Source organism: Schistocerca gregaria, chromosome 2, assembly GCF_023897955.1.
Source record: "Schistocerca gregaria isolate iqSchGreg1 chromosome 2, iqSchGreg1.2, whole genome shotgun sequence".
In the NCBI taxonomy this organism is placed as follows: Eukaryota; Metazoa; Arthropoda; class Insecta; order Orthoptera; family Acrididae; genus Schistocerca; species Schistocerca gregaria.
Genome location: NC_064921.1, coordinates 600,726,038 through 600,741,946, shown reverse-complemented (window position 1 = coordinate 600,741,946; position 15,909 = coordinate 600,726,038). Strand labels below are relative to the sequence as shown.

The window sequence follows — 15,909 nt, the reverse complement described above, 5'->3', positions numbered from 1 at the left end:
GTTGACTCAGGGTTCGAGACGTGGCTGCACGATTCGTTACAGCCACGCGGATAAGATGCCTGTCATCTCAACTGCTAGTGATACGAGGCCGTTGGGATCCAGCACGGCGTTGCTTATTACCCTCCTGAACCCACCTATTCCATATTCTGCTAACAGTCATTGGATCTCGACCAACGAGAGCAGCAATGTTACGATAAGATAAACCACAATGGCGATAGCCTACAATCCGACCTTTATCAAAGTCGGAAACGTCTCCTCCTTACACGAGGCATCACAAGAACGTTTCACCAGGCAACGCCAGTCTAAAGTTGTTTGTGTATGAGAAATCGGTTGGAAACTTTCCTCATGTCAGCACGTTGCAGGTGTCGCCACCGCCGCCAACCTCTTGTGAATGCTCTGAATAGCTAATCATTTGCATACCACAGCATCTTCTTCTTTTCGGTTAAATTTTGCGTCTGTAGCACGTCTTCTTCGTGGTGCAGCAGTTTTAATGGCCAGTACTGTATTTGAAACGATAAATGCTTACACTTAGTCTCAGGTAGTTCCTTCATGTTGGGTACATCACGGCTGGAGAAACAGAGTGCTTATTATCACTCTCCAGAATAAAATTGGTTCAACAACTCTGCTGAAATTACCAATAGCTTCTTAGCCTGAAGCGCATGAGGTCATGCCTGAGCTGAAAGACTTCTACTGCTGTTTGTGTGGTAATTATCACTTCCTTTATCTAGTATTTGATATTATTTGCTTATCAAATGATGTTTTGAATACAGCTCTCCACAAACTACAATATTTAAGTCATGCAATCAAAAAGCATTTCAAAAATAATACATGATATACACTCCTCAATAAAATTAAAGAGTAAACCCGTAATTGTCTCCCGTTGCGACATTCGTCTCTAGAGTGCCTACAATCTTTTTCTGTAATCGAGCAAAATCCTGGTGTCCTGCGATCTCATACTCGGGCTCGGTGACACTTCAAACGACAAGATCTCGACATGTACGATGGAAAGGCCATAGATCAGAATTCATGTAAGGTGTAAATTTGGTTAATAATGTCATATAGACACAAAAATTTTAAAAAAGGTTCTCTGCAACACCACCGTGGACGTGTCACACGATAGGAAGATCATCACGAACAAACTTACTCACATCTCATCCCTCTTCTTGACGTCTTTGTGATGTAGGTCAGAACTGCGACGCCCAGCGTTTCAGTCACACGGTTTTCTTATGGGTAGCAGAGGAAAACATTTCAGAGACATCTCCGCTCACAGTCGAAATGAAAACTACTGACACCACCCGAAAGGTTCAACCCTTCTCTGAGTACATCATGGGGCTGTAACCCCACCGAACGTGATCTGACCCCTTTGGTTTGTAGCGTGACGGCAGTTCTTGCTCTGGTACACAGGGAACAACTAGGATGAAATTTCTGTGGAGTGATCAAGAGGGCAGAGATCGGGGGGCGGGGGGGGTGGGGGGGGGGGGGGGGGGTTGGGGAGAGCGGGGGGTTGCAAGATTGACACACACGTGAATGAGATGCTAAATGCTCTCTCTAACGCCTCCCACTTCGGCAACACAGTCGGTGCCATCTGTGCACCTTTGTACTTTAAAAATGTTCCTGCACAGAGACAGGTTCGTAGAGGTCGCCATGACAAGCTTCCGCTTCCCTTTCGACACTCCTTAGATTTCGCATGCCGCCAGCAGGTGCTGCGAGTATTTAGGTGACGTAGCGCCACTCAGCTTAGGGCTGTCGAACTGGTTGCGTGTCAAGTCAGGCGCCCAGACTGGCTGTCTCGGTAAAGGAACGTTTTTACAGCGCCCAGCAAAGCTGCACAGGTGACACTGAGCATGTTGCTGAACTGAGGCGTCTTCTGTTGAAGTGCTGATGTGCCTCTAATGACATCGAAGTTAACCAGATGGTCAGAAGCAGCTGGCGTAATTCATTGAGCCTGGTGAAAAAGTATCTAAGACTATTGAAAAAGTGGACCTAGATGGCAACCACCCAAGCACCTGCACACGGAAAATATAGTTGTCATTAATTGTGTTATTTACTTATTTATGCTAAGGTCATGTGTTCCTGTGTCTAAAAAACAGAATTTTTTGTAGTGATAGGTGTCATTATACAGGGTGAGTCACCTAACATTACCGCTGAATATATTTCATAAACCACATCAAATACTGACGAATCGATTCCACAGACCGATCGTGAGGAGAGGGGCGAGTGTAATTGGTTAATACAAACCATAAAAAAATGCACGGAAGCATGTCTTTTAACACAAACCTACAATTTTTTAAATGGAACACCGTTAGTTTTGTTAGCACATCTGAACTTATAAGCAAATACGTAATCAGTGCCGTTTGTTGCATTGTAAAATGTTAATCACATGCGGAGATATTGTAACCTCAAGTTGACGCTTGAGTAACACTCCTCCGTTGTTCGATCGTGTGTATCGGAGAGCACCGAATTACGTAGGGATCCAAAGGGAACGGTGATGGACCTTAGGTACAGAATAGACTAGAACAGCACATTACGTCCACATGCTAACACCTTTTTATTGGTCTTTTTCACTGACGCACATGTACGTTACCATGAGGGGTGAGGTACACGTACACACGTGGTTTCCGTTTTCAATTAAGGAGTGGAATAGAGTGTGTCCCGACATGTTAGGCCAATAGATGTTCAATGTGGTGGCCATCATTTGCTGCACACAATTGCAATCTCTGGCGTAATGAATGTCGTACACGCCGCAGTACATCTGGTGTAATGTCGCCGCAGGCTGCCGCAATACGTTGGTTCATATCCTCTGGGGTTGTAGGCACATCACGGTACACATTCTCCTTTAACGTACCCCACAGAGAGAAGTCCAGACGTGTAAGATCAGGAGAACGGGCTGGCCAATTTATGCGTCCTCCGCGTCTTATGAAACGCCCGTCAAACATCTTATCAAGGGGCAGCCTAGTGTTAATTGCAGAATGTGCAGGTAAGCCATCAGGCTGATACCACATACGTCGACGCGTTTCCAGTGGTACATTTTCGAGCAACGTTCGCAGATCATTCTGTAGAAATGCGATTATGTTGCAGCTGTTTGGGACCCTGCATTTCGTCGACACTCGCCATAGATGAGTATCATCTTCGACCTTTCAGAGTTCGAATACACCATGGTAACAGTTCCTACAACACTACACTGTCACAGACGTCTGGTAACATGGTGTACTACAGTTGGTCTGCGTGCAGAGACGAATGCAGAATAACAATAGCAGCAAGCGCTACATGCGGACTCTGCGACAGCTAGACCATACCACAACAGTGCACTACAGCTACACTCGTAAACACGGTCGTCATCGTAAACATGTCCCTGCAGATGCTGATCGCCGACCGTGCCCCGTGTTTGTTACAACACGCAACGTGGGGACCAATGAGGTGGTCGCCAATGATTCCGCACCATACATTTACAGTCCACGGTCGCTGTCGCTCTACCTGTCTGAGCCAGCGAGGATTGTCCACGGACCAGTAATGCATGTTCCGTAGATTCACTGCCCCGTGGTTTGTGAAACCCGCTTCATCGGTAAATAGGTAGAACTGCAACGCATTCTCTGTCAATGCCCATTGACAGAATTGCAGTCGATGATTAAAGTCATCACCATGTAATTGCTGATGTAGTGACACATGAAACGGTGAAAGCGGTGACGATGCAGTAGGCGCATGACACTACTTTGACTCAGTCCACCGGCTCTCGCAATGCCCCGTGTACTCATGTGTGGGTTCATGGCAACAGCAGCTAACACACCAACTGCACCCGCTTCTCCTGTGACGGGCCTGTTACGGGCCCGTTTGCGTGCTACGACCATACCTGTTGCATACAGTTGGCGGTAGATGTTTTGCAACGTGCGGCACGTTGGATGCTCTCTGTCCGGATAACGTTCTGCATACACCCTGCAGGCTTCAGCTGCATTTCGTCGACACTCGCCATAGATGAGTATCATCTTCGACCTTTCAGAGTTCGAATACACCATGGTAACAGTTCCTACAAAACTACACTGTCACAGACGTCTGGTAACATGGTGTACTACAGTTGGGCTGCGTGCGGAGACGAATGCAGAATAACAATAGCAGCAAGCGCTACATGCGGACTCTGCGACAGCTAGACCAAACCACAACAGTGCACTACAGCTACACTCGTAAACACGGTCGTCATGGTAAACATGTCCCTGCAGATGCTGATCGCCGACCGTGGCCCGTGTTTGTTACAACACGCAACTGAACGTCGGAGGTTTCAAGCGTCAAATTTAGGTTACAATATCTCCGGATGTAATTAACATTTTACAATGCAACAAACGGCACTGATTACGTATTTGTTTATATGTTCAGATGTGCTATCAAAACTAACGTGGTTCCATTTAAAAAAACTTAGGTTTGTGTTAAAAAACATACTTCTGTGCATTTTTTTTGGTTTGTATTAAACAATTACACTAGCCCCTCTCCTCACGTTCGGTTTGTGGAATCGGTTCGTCAGTATTTGATGTGGTTTACGAAAGATATCCAGCGGTAACGTTAGGTGACTCTCCCTGTATACTAAGAGATAACAAGAAAGCCATACGATATACATTTTTGCTGTCACTCATAACACTCCAATATGGCTACACTATGACGCCTCACATTGTGATGGTCACTTGATACTAGCCACAGTGCCAACCATGTGGCCCTCAGTCAAAAACTGGTGCTTGATGCAGCTCTCGACGCTGTTCTATCCTGTTCAGGCCTCTTCATCTCCGAATAACTACTGAAACTTACATCCTTTTGAATCTGCTTACTGTATTCGTCTTCTGATTTCCCCCTCTTCCGCTCAATACTAAATTGATGATTCCTTGATACTTACTAATGTGTCTTACCAACCGATTCTTTCTTTTAGTTACATTAAGCCATAAATTTCTTTTCTCCATAATTCTATTCAGTACTTCCTCATTACTTACTCGATATACCAACCTAATCTTCAGCATTCCTCTAAAACACCACGTTTTAAAAGCTTCTGTTGTCTTCTTATTGTCCACGATCAATTTCCGTACAAGACTACACTCCAGACAAATTCCTTCAGAAAAGACTTCCTAACACTTTAATTTGTACGCGATGTTAACTAATTTCTCTACTTCAGAAACGATTTTCTTGTCATTGCCAGTCTATATTTTATACCCTCTCTACTTCAGCCATCCTCATTTATTTTAAAGTTCGAATAGCAAAACTTTCCAAATCTAATTCCCTCAGTACCGCTGATTCAATTCGACTACATTCCATTATCCTTCTTTTGCTGTTATTGATTTTCATCTGATGGACTTCTTTCAAGATACTGTCCGTTCAGTTCAACCGTTCTTAGAAGTCATTTGCTGTCTCTTATAGAATTACATTGTGATCACGGAACCTCGAAGTTTCATTTCTTCTCCCTGATAAAATTTTTCTTTGGTTTCCTTAAGTGTTTGATCAGTATGCAGACTGAATAACATTAGTGATAGGGTACAATCCTCTTTCACTCCCTTCTCAACCACTGCTTCCTTTCCATGTCTTTCGACTCTTATAAATGCCATCTGGTTTCTGTACAAGTTCTATATAATCTTTAATTACCTGTATTCTACCCCCATCCCCTTCTCCTGCTGACTTCAGGATTCCAGAGAGTGTATCCCCAAAAACTTTTAAGTTATTTTTGATCGAACTATCTCAGAGTTGCATGGGCCTCGATTAATCGTGTTGAGAAAAAACGTATTCGCTGGTGTTTTCGAGTAAATTAAACTCTTTTCTGCCACTGAAATGCGTTAACACTACATCCATCTTCTTTGAAACCGCTTACATATCACAGATCGCGGAAGGGCAGTATTACATGAAAACTGAATTAGGCAAAGCTACTGTGTTGCACAGAGCACTCCTATCACAAAGGTGCATGGAACCCTTCAGAGGGTCACGTGACTTGAATGTCAAGTGGCTCTGTATTGACAGTCAGGGAAAGGGCGAAATGCTCCATGTTGGTGCATTTGATCAGTCACGTGGTGGATGTCGAAACCACGAGATACAATATATCTGTTACTGCATCGTGAGTGTATCGTAATTCGATTTTGGGAAAATGTTCGCCACCAGTGTCAAGTGTCTTGGACATTAAGTAGCATGTTGACCGCAGACGTAACCATCAACTCTAATGAACTGTAACAGAAGTTACGTAGATCACAGTGTTGCAAATAAATCACTAATTTAGTACTGGGCAACTACAGACGGTCAGCAAGTCATAAGATCCAGACGCACCTCCTCCTGTGGCCCTGGGATAACACCACCTTATATGTTCACAGTTCGCACAAAATGACGCGGCACTGGCACAGAAACATATTCTCGTCGTCAGCGCTAGGCGACTCCACCCCGTTGTTCCCAAGGGCGACTACCTTAGCTGACTGCTGCCTGTTGAAATGTGTGTGACATCTTATGGGATTTAACTGCTAAGGTCATCAGTCCCTAAGCTTACACACTACTTGACCTAAATTATCCTAAGGACGAACACACACAGCCATGCCCGAGGGAGGATTCGAACCTCCGCCTGACCAGCCCCAGACTGCTGCCTGCCGACGTGCTTACTGCTGCTCACTGTAGACGCAGGGGAAGTTCTTCATCATCAGGCACATGTGATTATATGCAATGCCACTAAATTTTTGTTGGGAGAAACAAATGAGAAAGCTAAATTTTTTTAGAAATTAAGCGTTGGGGCGCTTGAAGTCCGTTTAGCTATTCCAGCTGTTAAATAAAGTGAATAAAGAAGAGTGTCGGGAATGACGAAACATAGCTACAAGTATGTTCCAAGGCTTTGCCACTTTGTAAAGATCGAGAAGAAGCAGAAAAAATTTTATCGTTAGGTAATATTACCGAAAAATTTATCAGATGACTGATACACAATTTTCACATGACAAACAAATAAAAACTATCCAACAGGCCTTGAAGGTCCGACTGGCCGCCGTGTCATCCTCAGCCTTTAGGCATCACCAAATGCGGATACGGAGGGGCACATGGTCAGCACACCACTCTCCTGGAAGTTGTCAGTTTTCGTGAACATTAGCTTTCATATGACACGTGTTCTTTATTTTACATTCCCAGTATCGTAGTAAGTGACATTGTGCACTATGATACATCTATTAGCCTCACCTTATTTTGCGAGATATCTATCTGGCAACCCATCTTCGGTCTTGGTTTGCTTTGGTTGATTCTCTTTCTTTATGTGATTATTTCTCCCTCCATATTCTAATGAGAAGCTATTGACTTTGAACGTCTATATTTGTCGAATTATTGGTCATACTGATATTACGTGTTCATACTCATATGAGATTAGCTAACTGTAGCTTATGAGGTAAATTTCAGTGCACAGGCTTCAACTGTCGAACTGCAGTTCCCTGACTGCTCGGTGGACTTTGACACTGGAGCCCCCACCATTACCTTTCCCCATTTTCAAGTGCACTGCCTGTGGACCTACGGTTCAAGTTACTTTGTGTGCACTCTACCTCAGCCCACCGTACACCACAGGTCACCAACACTATCATGGATGCAGGAGTAGCACCACTGAATCTTTCAAGGTCTGACTGATCGGTACAGTAGGTACAACAGTTGTACAGTATGAGCATATCTAAAGCTATATAGTCTGGTAGATCGCACTTTCGAACAGGGCATCAAGCAGGCAGGTCTTAGAGATGTTCGCTTGTTGGCGATATTTTCAGGGGATGAAGAGAGGGCCACTTGATATTCCATCATCTCTCACCAGCAACTGTACCAGAACCTACTGTCCAGTCTTGGATGTCCGTTAATTTGTCTCAAATCACCCATACTTTCAGAAAGATAATACATCGGAAAACTTCTCTGTAACTATGTTAAGAGTTGTTGAGGAACATATTACTGATGTAATTCCGTTACCTAGGCGACAGCAGGCGTTACACGTTACTACCTTTGTGTCTTCAATTTAACTGCTCATCTACCTGCTTAAAACATACCGTCATACTCGGCCTACACTTCAGACACCAATGGCACTTGTAACTCCCAATTTCTCAAGGTAATCGTCTGCAACTGTTATCGTTAGACCATCTGCGTTTCTGCGTTACACTTTGACCACAGAGGCAAGTAAACTGTTTACAGATTTCAACGTCCCAGAAATACTGCCCCTTTGGCTCGAAATCCCAAGATAATACATGCACCATATTAGCAATGAGTGGCATGTGTGAAGACTGCGTGTAAGTCTCCTTACATTCAAACTTCAGTCACGCACACGATGTTTCATACGTCATGAGCTACTATACGGTGTAGGTAAAATCCAGGAAATGAAAGTAATAGTATTATTCAACAGTTTAAATAAAATACACATTCTGGTTGCTATGAAATGATAACAGCGTACATTCTGCTGTATCTTGATAAATCTTACTTGACGAAATAGTTGGCCCAGGTCTGGTAGTATTTGGACTGCAGCCAGCTAATGCCACTCGTCCCGTTGTAGACTTTCATCCATCTGGGAGCTGACCAGGGCAACGCATGTATCTTCACCCCATTGTTTGTAAGGTTCTGAGCCATCAGTATCAGTGGAATCTGTAACCAGAGATCACTACTATATTACTATGTGTGACAGTTTATTTTGGTTAAAATACTAACTATAAGTACAGGGTGTTTCAAAAATGACCGGTATATTTGAAACGGCAATAAAAACTAAACGAGCAGCGATAGAAATACACCGTTTGTTGCAGTATGCTTGGGACAATAGTACATTTTCAGGCGGACAAACTTTCGAAATTACAGTAGTTACAATTTTCAACAACAGATGGCGCTGCAAGTGATGTGAAAGATACAGAAGACAACGCAGTCTGTGGGTGCGCCATTCTGTACGTCGTCTTTCTGCTGTAAGCGTGTGCTGTTCACAACGTGCAAGTGTGCTGTGGACAACATGGTTTATTCCTTAGAACAGAGGATTTTTCTGGTGTTTGAATTCCACCGCCTAGAACACAGTGTTGTTGCAACAAGACGAAGTTTTCAACGGAGGTTTAATGTAACAAAAGGACCGAAAAGCGATACAATAAAGGATCTGTTTGAAAAATTTCAACGGCAGGTGATCCAACAGCGGCCTCGGGTTTCCGTTCGCCGTGTTGCAGCTGCGGTCCAAATGACGCCAACGTCCACGTATCGTCTCATGCGCCAGAGTTTACACCTCTATCCATACAAAATTCAAACGCGGCAACCCCTCAGCGCCGCTACCATTGCTGCACGAGAGACATTCGCTAACGATGTAGTGCACAGGATTGATGACGGCGATATGCATGTGGTCAGCATTTGGTTACTGACGAAGCTTATTTTTACCTGGACGGCTTCGTCAATAAACAGAACTGGCGCATATGGGGAACCGAAAAGCCCCATGTTGCAGTACCATCGTCCCTGCATCTTCAAAAAGTACTGGTCTGGGCCGCCATTTCTTCCAAAGGAATCATTGGCCCATTTTTCAGATCCGAAACGATTACTGCATCACGCTATCTGGACATTCTTCGTGAATTTGTGGCGGTACAAACTGCGTTAGACGACACTGCGAACACCTCGTGGTTTATGCAAGATGGTGCCCGGCCACATCGCACGGCCGACGTCTTTAATTTCCTGAATGAATATTTCGATGATCGTGTGATTGCTTTGGGCTATCCGAAACATACAGGAGGCGGCGTGGATTGGCCTCCCTATCCGCCAGACATGAACCCCTGTGACTTCTTTCTGTGGGGACACTTGAAAGACCAGGTGTACCGCCAGTATCCAGAAACAATTGAACAGCTGAAGCAGTACATCTCATCTGCATGTGAAGCCATTCCGCCAGACAAGTTGTCAAAGGTTTCGGAGAATTTCATTCAGAGACTACGCCATATTATTGCTACACATGGTGGATATGTGGAAAATATCGTACTATAGAGTTTCCCAGACCGCAGCGCCATCTGTTGTTGACAATTGTAACTACTGTAATTTCGAAAGTCTGTCTGCCTGAAAATGTACTGTTGTCCCAAGCATATTGCAACAAACGGTGTATTTCTATCGCTGCTTGTTTAGTTTGTATTGCCGTTTCAAATATACCGGTCATTTTTGAAACACCCTGTACCATACATGATGTTAGTTTTATTTAACACAGTAAGTATTCCAACATGAATCGCAGAACAACTGCGCACTTGTGAGTTTTGTGGCTTGCAAGACGAAACAAGGAACAGCATCATTCTCTCAGTGCTAACAAAATAGAGAAACAAACTTTATGAAGAGAGATCTTGGTTGAGTTCTGTTCATAAACATGTGCTACACTCCCCAACATGTTTTTTTTCAGTACTCTTTAGTACTAGTTAGAAGACATTGCAACAAATATGGATTGTATTATTATTATTATTATTGCGTATGATAATCTGGCGTGAGGTAGTTATTTTCTCGTGTTGTACTTGATTTGCGTCACATACACAACATGAAGATACTTTATCTTACGAACTAGCTTAGCGCCTGCTGCTTCGCTCATGCAGACTGTATGGTCTGCACAGAATTTTCTTTTTAATTGAACTTTTCTGTTGTTCATAAACTGCAACATCTTCAAAAATGTTCGCGATAATTAAGGCCAAAGAAGAATTGTCTTTTCTGAATGTATTTTTAACCAAAGAGCGATTCTGGTAGCTGGAATTCAAAAGTTTTGTTATCATGCGTTTTACATTTCCATAGAAACTTTCATCCCCTAACACGTATTTGTTTATATCCAACTGACATGTCGAATGCCAATTCTCATCAATTTACCTTTAAATTTCTGTTGATATAACAGATTTTTTCTTAAAATTTTCATCACCTATTTCATCTCCTTAGGTGCTGAATTTCCAAAACAAAGTGAAACCTTTTTTTTATTTCTAATGCAGAAGACAAATAAAAATTTCCATAGATTTAGTTTTGAAAATTCTTTTACACTGAAATAATTTCAAAAACTTTTCATCCCTTATTTCACTCCATTATGAGTTAGAATTTCCAAAAACACTGAAACATATTTTTTTTTATTTTAATTTCCAGCTGAGAGGTCAAATACCAATTTCCATAGGAGCAGCTTTAAAACTGCTTTATTAGTTCTTTAATAATTATTTATTTTCAAAAAATATTTCACCCTCTATTTTACCCCATTTAAGTTGAATTTCCAAAAATGCTCAGAGAGGTATGTTTTTATTTCTGACTGAGAAATTGTCTTAATAACGACATTATCCATTATTTATCGCCTATTTCATCCTCTTGGGTTAAGTTTTCGAACAATATTTTCTTAAACGCTGTGTAACAACATAGATTAAGGGTCGACCTGCGACAGCAATCGCACAACTTGCGTACGGGATGCTACACGCCGCCGCGAGCGCTAAGAGTGCGCTGCGGTCGCAGGCGCGCGTGTTGCTTATGGGCCGCGAGGTGCCGCCACGAGCGCAGCCGTATGTAAGTGCCGACGGAGTTCGGCCAGCTCTCATTTTGTTGGCATCTCATTTTTGCCTATTCTCTTATTTGCTTAGTTGCTTAGCTCTTATTCGTTTATGCCTCATGTTATTGTGCTCTCTTTCAGCCATTCTGATTGTTTTAATTTACTCCCAATTGAGAAGAGCTCATTTTGGCATTTCACGTCACAGGTGCCTGCAGTTTAAGATGAACTCGCTTTCCAAATTTCAAGTTTCCAGCCTTCAGTGGTTTGAGCTGTTCAATGATGACCTCTGTGAATCAGTCTGGAGTTATTTCGCTCTCTTAGGGGTTGAATTTCCAAATACAATGAAACATATTTTTTTTTCATTTCTAACCGAGAATCCAAATACCAACTTTCAAAGATTTAGTTTTAAAGATGCTTTCACAATGATATATTTTCATAAAACACTTCAGCGCCTATTTCGCTCCCCCTTAGGAGTTGAATTTCAGTTTTTTTTTTTTTTATTTCTAATAGAAAGTCAAATACAAGTTTTCATAGATATAGCTTCAAAAATGCTTGCATAATGAAATACTTTCATAAAAAGTTTCCCCCCTATTTCATCCCCATAGGGATTGAATTTACAAAAACAGTCAAACATATTTTTTGTTTCTAAGAAGCCAAATTCAAATTTTCATACACTATATTTCAATTTAAAAATGCTTTCATAATTAAATTTTGTCACAAAACATTTCATCCCCTGTTTTTCCCCTCTAGGGGTTGAATTCCCCAAAACAATGAAACACATTTTTTTTATTTGTAACCCAAAAGTGAAATATCAGTTTTCATAGATGTAGTTAAAGAAGTACTTTAATAGTTCTGTAATAACAATCTATTTTCAAAAAAACTTCACTCACTATTTCGTCCTCATAGCGTTATTTTTGAAAAATGCTGAAACACTTATTTTTTTATTTCTGACTGAGAAATCAAATACCAGTTTTCGTAGGTTTAGCTTCAAACTACCTTAGCAGCCACATATCTTAAAAAAAAACTTGTATCCCCTATTTCACCATATTAGGGGACGGAAATTCGAAAAATCGCTTCTTGAACGATGCCTACAGTATAAGATCAACACCTTCTGCAACTTTCAAGCTTATATCCTTAATGGTTTTGTCTGGACGATGATGAGTCACTGAGACAGTCTTCAGTCGGGGCATAGCCTTTCGTGTATATGTGAGATATGTGGAGGAACTTGGGATATACATAGCGGGTGGTAGACACACAAGTAAACAGTGTTGCTGTTGTGATCTTCCCTGCAAATACTTGTTTGGTTCGGCCCTCCACACTAGTTTATAATGTCCAAGCCTCTTCATATCAGCATAATTACTGCCATCAACACAAGTTTGAACCTACAATTTTTACCCACCACACTTCCCTGCGTTACCAAATATCAGAATGTCTGCTACCAGGCTGTCTCTTCTTTTAGTTTAAGTATCCCAGGGCCTTGTTTCGGCTTAGATTTTACAGAGCTCTGTCAAATCCTTCTCACAGTATAATATGTCCCATCTCATCTTCGTCTACGTCCTCTTCCCTTTCTAGAATATTGCCTTCAAGTTCATCTCCCTTGTATAGGCTCTTTACATACCTCTCCAAATTTTCAGCTTTCCCTTCCTTGCTTAGTACTGCTTTTCCATTTGAGCTCTTGATACTGATACAACGCTTCTCTTTTCTCCAAAGGCCTCTTTAATTTTCCTGTAGGCGGTATCTATCTTTCCTCTAGTAAGACGTGCTTCTAAATCCTTTCATTTCTGCTGTAGCCATTTCTGCTTAGTAGTTTTGAACACCCTGTCAATCTCATTTTCTAGACATTTGTATTCCCTTTGGCCTCCTTCATTTACTGCATTTTTATATTCTCTCCTATCATCGATTAGACGCAATATCTCCTGTGCTATCCATGGATTTCTACTTGGCCTTGTCTTTTTATCTATTCGATCCTCTGCTGCCTTCACTATTTCATCTCTCAAAGCTACCCATTTCGATTCTACTGCATTCCTTTCTCCTGCTGTTCTCAATCGTTGCTATTGCTCCATCTGAAACTGTCAACAACCTCTGGTTCTTTCATCTTATTCAGGTCCCACCTCCTTAATTTCCTACGCCGATTACATATAAACAATAACTGTCTGGACTAATGAATTGTATACATGCTTCATGGAGTATACATACTGTTCTGTTAACTATACACATCAAAAAAGTTTTGCATCATTGCGGTTCCCAGAACTTCTGAAGATAGACGCTGACTGTGGATACTGTATTACAGACACAGTCCCTTGGATTGTTCAGAGATTTCACTAAACCCGCCCTAAGACGTAACACAGCATGCATGAGCAGTGCCTATTAGACGGAGGCCTCTTGTTGTCTGTAGTTCAACCATGCCTAGACGGTCAATACTGGGTTTCTATCGCGTCCGAATTATTACTTTGTGCTAGGAAGTGCTCTCAACAAGGGAAGTGTCCAGGTGTCTCGGAGTGAACCAAAGCGATGTTGTTCGGACATGGAGGAGATACAGAGAGACAGGAACAGTCGATGACATTCCTCCCTCAGCCCGCCCAAGGGCTACTACTGCAGTGAATGACCGCTACCTACGGATTATGGCTCGCAGGAACCCTGACAGTAACGCCACGGTGTTGAATAATGCTTTTCGTGCAGCCACAGGACATCGTGTTACGGCTCAAGCTGTGCGCAATAGGCTGCGGTACAGATGGGGCCACCAACACTCCGAATGGGCCGCTCAGGACTGGCATCACGTTTTCTTCACGGATGAGTGTCGCATATGCCTTCAACCAGACGCTTTTCGGAGACGTGTTTGGAGGCAACCCGATCAGGCTGAACGCCTTAGACACACTGTCCATCAAGTACAGCACGGCGGAGATTCCCTGCTGTTTTGGGGTGGCATTATGTGGGGCCGATGTATGCGTTGGTGGTCGTGGAAGGCGCCGTAACGGCTGTACGATATGTCAATGCCATCCTCTGATCGATAGTGCAACCATATCGGCAGCATATTGGCGAGGCATTCGTCTTTATGGAAGACAATTCGCGTCCCCATCGTGCACATCTTGTGAATGACTTCCTTCAGAATAACGACATCACTCGACTAGAGTGGCCAGCATGTTCTCCAGACATGAACCCTATCCAACATGCCTGAGATAAATTGAAAAGGGCTGTTTATGGACAACGTGACCCACCAACCACTCTGAGGGTTCTACACTGACTCGCGGTTGAGGAGTGGGACAATCTGGACAAACAGTGCCTTGATGAGCTTGTGGATAGTATGCCACGACGAATACAGGCATGTATCAATGCAAGAGTGCGTGCTACTCGGTATTAGAGGTACCCATGTATATGGCAATCTGGATTACCACCTCTGAAGGTCTCGATGTACGGTGGTACAGTATGCAATGTGTGATTTTCATGAGCAATAAAAAGGGCGGAAATGATGTTTATGTTGATCTCTATACCAGTTTTCTGTACAGGTTCCGGAACACTCGGAACAGAGGTGATGCAAAACCTTTTTTCATGTGTGTATATGTAAAACATCTTTGTAATTGTCTTCAAAGTGCGTTGTTTGCTAGCGTAAGCTGATGCCGGCACTCTGGGCGGCAAAGAGAATGCGAGAAGATCGATAATAGAGCAGGAGATAGAGCAAATAGAGACTTGCAAGCAACGCGCCGCCAACGGCCTCTCGACCGCTAGTATTTAGATCGCCGCCGCGGACCGGTCAGTCCCAGTCAGTCATCCAGTGAGCCAACGAGTCGAATCATGAGTGGCAGCCGAGTGGGAATCGCAGTCGCAGTTAGCTCAGCCTCTAGCTCAGAGCCAGTCGGTACCTAGCTACCAGAGTAGTGTACATAGAGGGATGGGTACTTCACCAGCAGTGAGGCTAATGTGGAGTATTACAGAAGAGCTTGTACCACAACACCTGAACTATCTTAAGTAACTTCTTGTTCTTATGTATAAAGAACCCTGTTAACACATGCGTGCAGTCTGTGTTATGGAAGAGCATACCAGCCACCAAACAACGGCCACTCCTTGCTTCCTATGGTATAAACCTACAGTGACAACGAGACGACACAAAACATTGTGCACAGCAAATTGTGAAAGCGATGCACAATATGTGAGACTTGCTGCATAAAAAGAGTAAAAGAAATAATACGGAAAAGATTTTTGTAAATTCTCCATTAACTGTTCTAACAATACCACCACTTGCAAAGTAGGTAAGAAATCAGATTAATAATGTTGCTCACGCAGCATATGTTCGCTTTATCGGGCAGCAACAAAGTTATTGACTGTGGATGGTATCGTCAGTCTGGAAATAATGAAGTCACTGTAAAAAAAGTCATTAATTTTGGCATTTATCTTGAATGGATTCCCACGCAGATTTCGTCGAAGTTGTTATGGCTCACGTTGTTGATTCTAGGGTGATTCCACTTTGATTG

At 42.8% G+C, this 15,909-nt stretch overlaps 1 protein-coding gene across 1 annotated transcript in view; it reads right to left on the bottom strand.

Moving 5' to 3' along the window:
- The window catches only part of LOC126334543 (lysosomal acid glucosylceramidase-like), a 138,615-nt gene that overhangs the window by 67,434 nt on the left and 55,272 nt on the right, over positions 1 to 15,909 (bottom strand). The window contains exon 5 of the mRNA XM_049996908.1: positions 8,426 to 8,586. Coding sequence (XP_049852865.1) covers positions 8,426 to 8,586 — 161 coding nt within the window. The remainder of the gene's footprint in view (positions 1 to 8,425; positions 8,587 to 15,909) is intronic.